The sequence below is a fragment of the Heteronotia binoei genome, chromosome 21 (assembly GCF_032191835.1).
Source record: "Heteronotia binoei isolate CCM8104 ecotype False Entrance Well chromosome 21, APGP_CSIRO_Hbin_v1, whole genome shotgun sequence".
NCBI lineage: Eukaryota > Metazoa > Chordata > Lepidosauria > Squamata > Gekkonidae > Heteronotia > Heteronotia binoei.
Window position 1 is genome coordinate 112,613,507 of NC_083243.1, and position 14,256 is coordinate 112,627,762.

A 14,256-nucleotide genomic window follows, 5' to 3' on the forward strand; every position below is an offset into this window, starting at 1 on the left:
CCCTTTTATTCTTATTATGTTCATCAACTTCTGCAATTTCGGTATTAACTCCTCTTTAAAGGTTTTAAAATATTTAGCTGTATATCCCTCTGGCCCAGGTGCCTTTCCATTTTTCATTGCATTAATTGCTGCTTCAATTTCTTTTTTTTTCAGTTGGATCATTCAAAACTTTTCACATATTTTCTGTTAAGGGTTCTATTTTTATCTTTTGTAAATACTCATGCATCTTTTCTTTCTTTATTTTAACACCTTCAAACAACTTGGCATAATACTTAAAAAATTCTCTTTTTATTCCCTCTTGGCTAACCACCTCTCTTCCATCTACCACAATTTTATTAATAATTTTATTTTCTCTCTTTTTCTTCAGTTGCCAACCCAAATATTCTCCAAGTTTATTTGCTCCCTTAAAAGATTTCTGCTGCAATCTTTTCAAGTTCCATTCCAATTCTTTATTTAACAAATGTCTCATTTGCGTTTGTAGTATTGTAATTTCCCTTATAATTTTCTTTTTCCCTGACCTTTTTCTTAACTCCCCTTCTTTTTTCTTTATTTCATTTTGAATGTCCAACAACTGTTTTTCTTTTGCTCTCTTATCTTTATTATTCAAAATAATCAATATTCCTTTCATTATTGTTTTAGTGGCATCCCAGACTGTCTGAAATTTTATATCCTGTTTGTCATTCATTTGAAAGAAAGCTTTAGTTTCATTTTCTAGAGATGTCACTATTTCTTTATTCTGTAGTAAATCTTCATTCAATCTCCATCTTCTCAACTTCTTAGACAATTTTGTAATCCACATTATTGGGTTATGGTCAGCTCCAATTTTAGGTAAAATTTCTATTTTCCTTGTTATAAGACCTAAATCTTTAGTGCCTCACAACATGTCAATTCTAGAAAAAGTTTTATGTCTTGCTGAAGAAAAGGTGTAGTCCCGCACTTCAGGATTAAATTTCCTCCATATATCCTCCAAATTTTCTTGATTGACCAATTCAAAAAAAGACTTTGGCAATTTTCCTTCTTTATTATTATTTTTCCCCCAGACCTGTCCAGTGTATTCTTAATTGTTCCATTAAAGTCCCCCATTATCAAAACTTGGTCATAGGTCAGTTCATCAAATTGTTGTATAATGTCTTTTTTAAAAGCATCCTTTGCACCATTAGGTGCATACAGTCCCAATAGCAACAGGTTTTTTTGCATTTAATATTATTTCTACTGCTACAAATCTTCCATCTTTATCTTTAAACACTAATTTTGGCTCCAATTCTTGTTTAATATAAAAAATCACTCCCCTTTTCTTCTGTTCAGCCAATGAATAAAATTCAAGTCCCAATTGTTTATTCCATAAAAATTTGTAATATTTGTTTAATATGCACTTCTTGTAAACCAACTATATTACAATTTTGCTTTTTAATCCAATGAAACGTTGCCCTTCTTTTTTGTGGTGAATTTAGTCCATTTACATTCCAAGACAATAATTTGTAATCCATCATGATGCAAATTCTTTATGTTCTTCATAAAATCTATGCAGTTTCTGTTCATTTGTAATTGTGATTCTTTTCCCCTGAAGTTCAAAGCTCAAACCTTCTGGTATTATCCATCTAAACCTCATTTCATTGTCCCGTAATTTTTCTGACAGTTTCTATATGGTCTTCTATCATTTATCACTTGCCTTGGCAACTCCTTCATAATTCTCACTTTGCTGCCTCCCACTATCAATGTCTTTTCAAAGTTTTTGTTCATTATCTTCCCCACCATTTCTTTTGTCATATATCTTATGACAACATCTCTTGGTAAATTAATTTTTTTTGCATAGAGTGAGTTCACTCTATACATGTAATCATACATATTTTTAGTCTCTTCAGGATCTTCCTCTAAAAATTCTGCAATTATTTTTTATTATATATTCTTTCAAGTCGCCATCTTCCTTTTCAGGTACTCCTCTCAGATGTATCTGAGTCTCCATCAATTTGCAGTCATGGATTGTCACTTTTTCTTGTATTTTCAACAAGGTGGAGTCATGTACTTTCATTCTCCCTTCTACCTCCTGCACTTTCTTAGATGATTCCTCTGTCTCCTTTCTGAGATCTTCCATATCTTTTTTAATCTCTTCTATAATTTCTTTTTTAGATGCAGTTATCTTCTCTTTCATGCCTTTCATCATTCTGGCCTCCATTGCCTCTAATTGATCCTGCATTTTTTTCCAATGAAGCAGCCCTTCTACGGGTTTGTTTGTGTTCCGACATTTAAAAACACCAAAATTTTTGATCTCACCAATTTCAAATTTGACTATCAAGTTCAAAAGATTAGAGCTTGCTTTTTACAACAAGCCTAATTTTGCCATCCTCAGAGCATCCCAGACCGAGATATTAATTTTTAAAGTTTTTAAATCCTTCAAAATGGCCTTTAAAAAATTTTTAAAGGCTTCTAAAGTCCATTATAAACAATATGTCCAATAGTATTTATCTTCTTATCACCACCTCAATTATTTCCAACAATTTTTAATGTCCCAAACACCTTAAAAATATTATTTTAATTTTAACCTCCTTGCAATGGCCGCCAATGTTTCTCTATGGTATTATAGTCCTAGAGTAGGCTTTTCATCTGTTACTTCCTGCTTTACTTGCCACCAAATCTCATTTTCGCTGGTAAAGAGATGTCACGATACTTGACGTACTTCCTGTGTTGATTGTATATGCTGCAGGTCTGTGACAATGGTGCTCTTTTTTCAAAACTGCAAGTAGACCAAACAATAAATTCCTTCCCACTTTTTAGCACTATTTACAGTTAAACAGAATAAATTCAGAAGGTGGGAAATGGAAATCTAGAAAGCTTGGAAGAAGAAGGGAGGAAGAGGTGAAATTTGGACTTTGTAAATTTTAAGGGGCAAATTGCATCCTTTTTACAGGCTTTCTGGCAAACTCCACCAGGGCTCTGAATATCTAGCAGAGATTTTTTCCAACTCCTTCATCGCCATGACAGCAGTTCTGCTAGCCAGAATCCACAGGGAGTACTGTGATGATACAAAAGGAAAAATAAAGCCTACCTAGTTAGACGATGGGACAGGTAAGTTTATGATCAAAAACAAAATGGAGGGGGTAGGAAAAAAGAAAATACAGCAATAAAGACTAACATATCTATATAATCCTTAAAGTTAATGTAATGTGAATGATATTAATGGATATTTATCTTTCCTTTCCTTTAGGCACCAGGCTAAAACACATCTTTTTTTCTCAGGCTTTTAGTTAGGGGTTTTATCTTGCCAGTTTCTTAACAGTGTGTTCAGTTTTATGGAACAGTTTTTATATTGCCTCTGTCAAATGGCTTGTTTTTTACATTACGGTTTTTAATTGCAAGCATCCTTGATCAAGACTCTGAAGAGAAAGCACAGAAATATTCTAAATAAATAAATAAAAACTTAAAAACCCTATGCATTTCTCATGTGAAATAAAAAAAAATATATAAAATAAGTTGAAGGTCTTGAAATTTGATTCTGAATTCCACCTATTCACCAACAGCCCTCTTCAAATTTTAATGCTGGCTACAAACAAAAGCATCTTGGTAACCTGGAGTATTACAGGATATTTTAAAGCAAGCTGCAGAACAGAGAAGTCACAGGGGTCTATATAACCTTCACAATTCTGCAGAAGTCCTGGAGAGTACACTCTAAGGAGGTAGGCTTCTGACTGTAAAATGTCAGCTTGCTTCTGAAAAGCCCAGTAAGAAGCCAACAATGGGAATTGTGTTTCTGAACTTGAGCTTGGGTTATCAGAATTGTACTTCACACCAAACAGCTGAATAAAAAGAAAGCGCTCCTAAGGTCTCAGCACATGAGGCTAATTCATTATAGGAAAGAGACAACTAGAGTTCAACAATTAACCATATTTAGATCCCAGTATAAGTGCTTACTCAAAAGCTAAACAACCACCCACTCTAAACACCTATGGAATGAATTGGCCCAGGCAGTTTTGGGCGGGGGTGGGGGGGAATCCTGTTTTGGGGGATTGGTTTAATCTAGTTTAGGCAGATCCCCTCAACAAATAAGGCACTCAGTTTTTCTACTACTTCTCTTAGGAGGGCAGATACTTACTACAGTTATCTTCATCACTACCATCAGGACAATCTTCAAACCCATTACATCGAAAGCGACCAATGATGCAGTGAATTCCACTTGCACAGGGAAAGAAAGTGGAGCCACATTTAGATTTGGCTTTTGCTGTGTAGGGGGGGGAGAAAATGAAACAGCAAGAATTAGGGTGACATCTCCATCAGGAAAGCTGTAACAAGAAGAGTTACAAAGTTCTCAAATGCTTCCATTGCTCAGTTAAACAGCTTAGAAATGTAACAGAACAGTTCAATAAGTTTATACACCAGTCCACTTCCACCTGCTTGCTCGTTACACACGCTGCTAAAACAAAGCCAGGCTGATATCTGACAATTGCAACACTGGTGCACAGGCCATTTCAAATTTTATGACATGTTCTACTTTATCTTTTAGCCCCAAACAATTCCCTAGAATTGAGCTTTTACTTCAAAAAGAAATGCAAGATGGTAGTAATTGATAAAATCTCAACTTTTGACTTTTACTGTCACCTTTAAACTGGAAGATATCAGCTAGTATTGCATAAGAAACGACACAACATGGATTAGAAAAAATAGCAAGAATAGGACAAAGAAGATAAGAGCACCCGAGACACCAACCATCATGACTGTGTTCACGGAACAAGACATATTAATGAAGCATCACTAACAAAATGTATGACTTCCCAGAATTTACTCCTTAAAAGACAAAGCATTGACACTTTTCCAGTTTTCATTATTCCACAGCCTTGCAGCTAATTAAAAATTAGAACTGCAGCAGCAACCACAGCAGAAGTCAGGATATTCTCAGGACTAAGGGTAAATGCCATCTAAGAATATCCTTCTTCCAGTCTCCTATCACTGACATTGGGAGTGACAGAGAAAGAGCATGTGGGCATACAGAGGGCAAGCATGGGTCACAGACCTCTAGTGGCCTCCCTAGAGCATCTTAAAGCCTCTTCTTTTCCACCAAATGAGCTTAATTCTTGCTCTTTCATACTCTCCGGCCCTGTGCACTCAATCCAGTTTTTTCTTCCTGTCCTGGTATGGAAGCCTCCTTTATATACCACCCTTCTCCCCTACCTTGATCCAATCAGGGTTTGGCCCCACCTCTTTCTGAAATTGATGAAAGGAGGGTGGATACCCATTCTCAGCACTGTCTGTCTTGTGCTCTCCCTCCTAAACTTTAAAGTTAGCAGACCCAATCTCCCTCCTCCATCTTCTTCTTCCTCTGGCCCTTACCAGCTGACAGCCCTCAGCCTTACAGACTGCTACTGGGATGTCCAGGTCTCCAGCTTCCTCTATAGCAGTGGTTGGATCATGATTTCGTTGGGGCCTGTCACTGCCTACAGAGAGTACCATCGATTACCCTGTGGCTAATTATCCACTGATGAACCTCTGTTCCATATGTTTATCCAATCCCTTCTTGAAGCCATCTATGCTTGTAGATGCCACCACCTCCTGTGGCAGTGAATTACATGTGTTCAGGGCTTTTTTGGTAGAAAAAGCCCAACAGGAACTCATTTGTGCACCCCCGACATCACCATTGTTTTATGCAGGGCTTTTTGTAGAAAAACCTTAGCAGGAACTCATTTGCATATTAGGCCACACACCCCTGACGCCAAGCCAAGCCAAGCTGGAACTGCATACCTGCGCATTCCTGCACAAAAAAGCCCTGCATTTGTTAATCACTCTTTGGGTGAAGAAGTACTTTCTCTTATTCATTCTAACTCAACTGCTCAGCAATTTCATTGAGTGTCCACAAGTTCTTGAATTGTGAGAAAGGGAGAAAAATACTTCTTTCTCTACCTTCTCTATCCCATGCATAATGTTGTAAACTTTGTTCATGTCACCCCTCAGTAAATGTTTCTCCAAGCTAAAGATCCCCAAGTGCCTTAATCTTTCTTCATAGGGAAAGTGTTCCAACCCTTTAATCATTCTAGTTGCCCTTTTCTGAACTTTTTTCAATGCTATATCTTTTTTGAGGTGTGGTGACCAGAATTGTACACAGTACTCCAAACGAGACTGCACAATTTATACAAAGGCATTATGATACTAGCTGATTTGTTTTCAATTCCCTTCCTAATAATCCCCAGCATAGCACTGGCCTTTTTAATTACAGCTGCATACTGTCTCGACATTTTCAGTAAGTTACCTACTATGACTCCAAGATCTCCCATCTCATCAACATGTATTTGTAGATAGGAATTTTTTTTGGCTCCAATGTGCATTACTTTGCACTTGGCCATGTTGAACCTCATTTGCCACAATGACACCCACTCGCCCGGCTATGACAGATCTTCACAATCCTCCCTGGTTCTCACCTCTCTGAACAATTTAGTGTCATCCGCAAACATAGCTACTTCGCTGCTTACTCCCAACTCTAAATAAGTAACGAAAAAATTAAAAAGCATTGGACTCAATACTGAGACCTGCAGTACCCCACTGCTTACCATCCTCCACTGTGAAAACTGCCCATTTATACTCACTCTCTGTTTACATATGAACATATGAAGCTGCCTTATCCTGAATCAGACCTTTGGTCCATCAAAGTCAGTATTGTCTTCTCAGACTGGCAGCAGCTCTCCAGGGTCTCAAGCTGAGGTTTTTTCACACCTATTTGCCTGAACCCTTTTTTGGAGATGCCAGGGATTGAACCTGGGACCTTCTGCTTCCCAAGCAGATGCTCTACCACTGAGCCACCGTCCCTCCCCTGTTTCCTATGAATTAGCCGGTTTTTGATCCACAAGAGGACTTGTCCTTTTACCCCCATGACTATTGAGCTTACCTAGGAACTTTATCAAAAGCTTTCTGAAAATCAAGATCAACATCTATTGCCCCCCCCCCCGTCCACATGTTTACTCACCTCCTTCCTCAAAGAATACTAACAGGTTAATGAGACAAGATCTTCCCTTATAGAACTCATGCTGAGTCTTCCTCAATAGCTTTTGTCCATCAATGTGCCTACTAATTCTCTCTTTAATAGCAGTTTCCACCAACTTTCCTGGTATTGATGTCAGACTGACTGACCTGTAATTTCCCCTTCCCTCAACCTTACCCCAGGACAGACAAGGACTGGGCCACTGGGGAAGCTGCTAGCCAGAGGCTGTTGCTAGACAACCTATGTTGCTTCTGTTGGTAAAGGGAGAGCCTTTAGCTGTATACAATGCCATAGAGTCAACCCTCCAAGGCAGTTATTCTCTCCAGGATGAGGAGAGAGATCTGTTGTCTGGAGTTCAGTTGTGATCCCAGGAGATCTTCAGGCTCCACCTGGAGGTTGGCTACCCTAGACCTGGCAACATCCAGTGACTTGATGCCACCTGATTGCCATGACTTAACTAGGACTGTCTGCTTGCTCCTGTTCAGCAGCAGCCCCCCTATGACAGCCAGTGTGAATCAGCATGTGCCACCTCCAGGCTGGAAAATTTCTGGGAATTTGAGGAGTGAAGACTGGAAGAGGAGGGGTGGGACTTCAGAGAGGTAAAATGTCATAGAGACATACATTTCTTCTGGGGAACCACTGTTGTCAATCTCCAGGTGAGGGCTGGAGATCACTCAGAATTACAGCTGCTTTCCAGATGGCAGAGATACTCACAGCTAGTTTATGTGTACTGAGAAGGAAAGGGGGCTCATGTCCCTCAGATGTACAGGAGGGAACAAAGAAGAAAGAAGCAGACTTAAATCCACTAATGGGGCAGACACTTGGGCCTTCGAGCAAAACCAGAGCATCAATATCTGAATCCTTATTTTATCTCCCTTTCAGGCACTATTATCAAAAGGCACGTTTTCCACAGAATTCTTTTTCTCCTGAAGACAACAATAACCAAGTCATTTTAAATACAACCAAATGATGCAATGATTTGTTCCATCTGTGGTTTATTTTATGAGGCCTTGTTCAAGTCATCTTCCACCAGGGGGAAAATTTCTCTATAAAAAGAAATCTGTTGCAATTGAGTGGTGGCTGCTCTATTAGAGAAAATGCAAACACTACACTGTTGCCTCAGTAACAGTGGAACATATTACTACATTTCAGAGTATATAAAAAACTTGCTTTTTCATCTCTTCTAAGGTTTTTCCAGCTACAATGTTCTTTAAAAGAATACAATAAGGCAAGTCACATGACATGAAGTGTATACAGCCACAATTACAGATTGACTATCCTATCATAGATATTTCATTTGACACTTATTTTATAATTCTTGAATATAACCACAAGCCAAGAATCTAAATATAGCTACACTGAACCATCACAATAAAAAATAGTTTGATTAAACTCCAGGTTATTGTGATGTCCAAATGCAGGCTGCCAAAAAAACCCAAAAAACCCAAACCCACACCTGTTAGTGAGTGTTAAACCAGATTTTAAATCACAGTAAATACCTGGTATGTAAATTCAAGTGGGGTAGCTGTGTTGGTCCAAAGCAGCAGAACAAAATTTGAATCCAGTGGCAAACAAAGTTTTATTCATGGTATAAGCTTTCATGTGTAAGCACACTCCGTCAGATACTTGTGTACTTGCACACAAAAGCTTACACCATGAATAAAACTTTGTTCGTCTTAAAGGTGCCACTGGACTCCAACTTTGTTTACCTGGTATGCGACTAGCACTGCCCACCCTGCCTTCTGCATACAGAGTCATTTGCAGAGAGCAACAGAAAAAAATTAGCTCTGTCCTCCTTTCTAAACAACCCTTGATGCTAGTGTCATCATCACTGAGGACTGTGTGGCTCTAGTGGCTCCTGAGCGAAATTTCAAAAAGGCAGTGTAGGGAAAGAATAATTAATTTAATCTTGTATTTATTCAGTTTGCCAGTGATATACACAATACAAATTATTCTACACAAAACACCAGTGCCGTCAAAAGCAAATCATAACCCATCTTCTCCCCATAAAGAGCATACTCCCTTTTAATATGGTGTTTTAATAGCTCATTTGTTTTTATGATAATTTATGATGATTTTATTTGTAAGCTGTCTTTCTGCTCATATATTGAGGCCAATCAATAGCAATCATTTTGCCAATAATCAAGCCACTTAAGGGAGCCTACAATAACACCAGAAGATTCTGCTTAGAGGCAGAAAAGTAACAGCAGACTCACTGGAGTTTACAAACAGCTATAGTTTAGTCTGTTACCTATTTATTTATTTTGTTTTATTTACATTTATTTCTAGGCTGCCCTCTCCCAAGTAGGGCTCAGGGCGGTTCACAACATTCAATAACTACACTCTGTCACTCCAATAGTCATTAAAAACAGATTAGAAATTTAAACAACAATCAAACTATTCCAGAAGGTGTCGAAAATTTGTAACCTACCCCTTAGAAGGGCAAAGAGGTGAAAGATAAAGGAGGCCAGGCTTGGTGTTGTTCACTGCTGTCCTCAACCATAGGCCTGATGGAATATCTCTCTCTTATAGGCCCTGTGCAACAGCATTAGGTCCTAGTCTATGGCTCATAGATTAGCAAAAGTTTGTGCAATACACGGCATTTTAAACAAATTGTGATTTGCCAAGATGTCTGAATACAGCCTATATAGGTAGCAGCTCACCCATTTAAATTGTTTGTTATGGTAACATATGTTAGCAAGGGTGTTTGGACATTAGCCAGCTGACAGGGACAAACCAATCAGAATACCAAGATTTCTCTTACTGGTTACTTGTTGTAACAACTAATGTCTCCAAAAAAGACCACATTAAAAAAAAATACCATTTTCTATTTTAACATTTTTGTAGGCTGAATCCAGTGTCCTGGGATCAAGTCCAAAAAAGTGCTCAGTTAATCAATTTTCATAAATATCTAACAATCATAAGTTATAATAATTACAATTTTTTAAAAAACTTATTCCTTTGTTTTACAATAATAGTTATTTGTTTTTATAATAAGCAAAGCACCTACTCTCTTAATAGCTAGAACATCTCTCTTTTTTTGGTCTAAATAAAGTAAGTGCTATATAATATTTGACTACCCAATTGATCAGGTCTTTTTTGAGTGGTCAGATAGCTAACTCTAGATACTAAGATAAGAGAAGAGAATCTGTTTCAAAAGCAGGACTTCCAAATAGGATGTGTAAAGGACATTAAGAATTTTCTAGCTGTTAGGGCTCATAATATTCCAGAGACCTAGGAAAATGATGCTAAAATATTCTCCTGAGATGTTACTGCAGGACTTCACCAAAACAGATGTTAGGCTAGACATCATGTATTAATCACCGTTATAAATAAACCAGTATACATTAACATTATCAGAACCTTTACACTCAGGACTGTTGCCTCAGGATATCCTTGAGTGAGAATCACACAGAACAAGCAAAGGCTGTACCGCTTTCAGCAGGATGACAAATAATGATGATATATTTGACTGATTACAACCTTGGTAGCTATTACACAGTAGCAACCACAATGAACAGGTTCTGGATCATAGGAAGAGAACTGCAATGCTTCACTGTCACAAATGAATGCTTAACCATTTATCTGCCAAGAATAGCTGTGCCCAACTCCAACAGTTTCCCTACAGAGACATTAATTCTGAGCTTAAATCAGTACCAAATGACATGATTTATCTGATGTCTCAGACAGCTTGGGAGAATCAGTTGGCCTTTAAAAAGCATCTTTTAATGTGAAACAGCAACACAACTGCTAAGGGAAAGTAAGTCCATAAAGTTCTTTCTGCTCATTTAGTTAGATTTTCCAAGGAACATCAACAGCAGAATTTTTTTTATTTAAAAAAAATCATAGCCTAATTTGGAAATAGTATTTTAACTCACTTTTCATTGCAAATCACATAAGAAACATTTCACTAAAGAAAAAAAGGGTGCTGGGGAGAGCACTCTGTCAGTGTCCTATTACTTTAAGGTGAATTGGAACTGCCAAAGGATTGTGTCATCGTTGAGTACAGGTGCTATAGTGTCGTCAGGTGTGAGCCATTAACCAGTTTGGAATGGCATTGGCTAAGGCAACTTGAAATGCAATAGCCTGCTACCTGTTCAGTGTGAGGTAGGAAAGGACGGATATAGTGTGGCATACTGTTAGATGGATATTGGAATTGATAACTGTGGACTGTGTATTGACTAATCTCTTGGACTGTGTATCTGTACTTCTGCCTGGCTCTATTGGATGTAAGTGCATGACTATTGGACTGCTTCTTGACTCTGATATCTGCCTGAACCCAATACAGTTTGTTGAACCAGCTGTCTGTGTGAGTGTCTTCCTTAGAACTGCAACTGAGACTGGTCTGACCAGAGTTACCCAGTGTGCACTTCTACTACAACTCTGTCATCGGTTATGGGCCCAGAGTGACCTACCTGGGTGTCCTCCCTGACCATTCCGGTGCTTCAGTGTTCTGAGGAGAAAGATTGCTCGTGAGTAAGGTAGCAGCAGCTGTGGGTGTGGCTGGTGGCAGTTTGTCTTTGTCCTAGGTCTACACTATGGAGTCCAATGTAAATGCTTCTGGTTTCCTGATAACTAAGCTGAATGGAGGCAATTACAATACATGGGCAGAGAAAGTCACAATGCTGTTAAAATTCCAGGGCCTGTCAGAGACGGTGGCTGACCCGCCTGATATATCAGCTCTACATGCCGAGAATGACGCTGAGTTGATTGTTAAATTCCGCAGGAATGATGAGAAAGCTCTATCCTTAATTGGGCTAACCCTGGAAGATTCGCAGCTGGTCCATATCAAAGGTACCAAAAGTGCCAAAAGTTGCTTGGACGCTTTAAAAGCAATATATGTGCGAGAAAATGTCGGCTCTTAGATATATCTGATGCAAAAACTATTGAGAGCATGTCTGCAGCCAGGTGGTGATATGATGCAACACTTGGAATTCATGAAACGAACTCTGGCTGAGCTCCAAGAGAAGGAGGTAAATTTTTCTTCCTTACAGCAAGCCTACATCGTTTTATGTTCATTGGATGAAAGTTTTGACCAATTTGTGGCAAACCTGCATGTGGTGCCTCAAACAGAGATAACTTTATCTAACGTTACCCACCGTTTGTTGAATGAGGACATGAGAAGATGGGGAAATGCCCAACTCCGGGAGACTCCAGCACATTCTACAAGTAACAAGAATGCCTTGGGAGAGTATTAAAAAAGCCAAGCATGAGCATGACGCTGCAAAGGCATATGCGGTGCGTAAGTGCTACAGGTGTGGCAGCACAACTCATTTGCTGAAACAATGCAATGTAAATAAGGGCAAAAAGACTAAAAATAACTCCAGAGGTGAGTGTGTTAATGTAATAATCAATGAACATTCCTTCCTTAGTGCTCACCTGTTCTTAATTGACAGTGGTGCGTTCATGCACATTGCCAAGGACAAACAACTATTTAAGACTTTTACTCCTGTGAAAGGCCAATGCGTGTCGCTGGCTGATGACATTTGTGCAAAAGTGACTGGCAGAGGAACTGTGTATATGGCAAGCCTAGAAAGAGAACTGGAAATGCTATATGTGCCTAATTTGAAGTATAATTTACTATCTGTATCATCTTTGACTCAACAAGGTTTTCTAGTGTCTTTCACAGCGGCTGACTGCGCCAGTAGTGCTGAAGGTCTGTCTGTGAGAGCACATCTGCAAGGAGACCTCTATCTCTTAGGAACGGAGAAGTGTGTGCAGGCAGTATATGCAAATGTACCCCCCCATGATGAGTGCATACATATTTAGCATAGACGTCTCGGACATGCAAACTTTCGTGCAGTGCAAAAGACTTTGCAACTGTCAGCAGGAGTAAAGCTGAAGCCATGTCGATCCTATGTTGATTGTGATATCTGTAAGGCTGTGAAATCTAAATCTACTGCCGTGAGAACCCCAGGCAATTTCCAGAGCAAGGAAAATCTAGATGTGGTATTCATGGATTTAATGGGGCCGTTTCCAGCAAGCCTTGGAGGAGCTAAATACGTTCTATCTATAGAAGACCACTACAGCAGGTATGGATTTTGTTTTCTCCTTAGATCCAAAGCAGATACCTACCAAGCTGTATCTAACTGGCTCCGGTTTGTGCAGAGGAAAACGGGGAAGTTGCCAAAGTGTGTTGTCAGTGATAGAGGCGGGGAATTTGTAAATCAAAAGATGGAGAGGCTATTCCAGAGGAATGGAATCAAGCAGAGACTCACAGCTCCATATCGGCCACAACATAATGCATTCTGTGAAAGACATAGCCAAACATTACAGAATATGGCGTTTTGTATGTTGAAGGACAGTAACTTGCCAAAGCACTACTGGGGCAAGAGCTTTATGTGTGCTTCCCACAATCTGAATCTAATTTGGTCATCTGCTACAGGACAGATTCCTGCAAGTGTATGGTATGGGAGAAAACCATCACTTGATCATGTGAGAACATTTGGTATCCCTGCATATGTGAACGTGCCCAGTCAGATGAGAAGGAAGGGGCATGATAAAGCCAAAAAGATGATATTTTTTGGCTACCAGAACAATCATAAGGCATATCGTTTTGGTTTTGCTAATGAAAAGCAAATAGTATCCAGCAGTTTTGCTAACTTTATGGAGAGATCAGTAGGATGGGATCGCATTACAAGTCCCATATATTTTTTTCCAGCCAAATACTGACAGTCCTGAGAGGCAAACCCCCAAGGTCGGAGGGGGGAGTATGTTGCCTAGCAACGGGGGAGTGAAAGTGGAGACAGAGGAGAGGCTGTTAACTCCTAAATCTCTGGCTGCAAGTCTGCAGCAAAATGTGTCAACAGAACAGCCTGTGTCAGGAGAGACTACTGCTGAACAAACTTTGCGCAGGTCTACTCGAGAGCGGCGGCAGCCTGACTGGTATGTACCAGGTACTGCATGTCACGTATCCTTGGAGCCCTCAAGTTATGAGGGGATACGTCAGTTACCTGAAGAAGAACAAACTGGCTGGCAAGAGGCAATGCAGTCTGAGCTTGAATCATTACAGCAGCTGCAAGTTTTTGAAGAGGCACAACTACCACCTGGACAAAAACTTATTGGCTTTCGCTGGGTGTTTAAGATCAAGAGTGGTGCTGATGGTAAAGTGCAATACAAAGCACGTCTTGTTGCCCAGGGCTTTGCACAGAAGAGCAGTGACTATGACGAGACATTTGCACCAACATTGCGGTCAAGTTCCCTATTATGTGCGTTGATTCTTGCTGCAAAGCAAGGTTGCTCTGTAAGACATTTAGATATCAAAACAGCATATCTACATGCACCCCTAAGACACGAAA

At 39.4% G+C, this 14,256-nt stretch overlaps 1 protein-coding gene across 3 annotated transcripts in view; it reads right to left on the reverse strand.

Moving 5' to 3' along the window:
• Positions 1-14,256, reverse strand: part of LDLRAD3 (low density lipoprotein receptor class A domain containing 3) — a 277,401-nt gene that overhangs the window by 116,511 nt on the left and 146,634 nt on the right. For all 3 annotated transcript variants that reach the window (XM_060261850.1, XM_060261849.1, XM_060261848.1), the window contains exon 3: positions 4,088-4,213. In XM_060261850.1, coding sequence (XP_060117833.1) covers positions 4,088-4,213 — 126 coding nt within the window. The remainder of the gene's footprint in view (positions 1-4,087; positions 4,214-14,256) is intronic.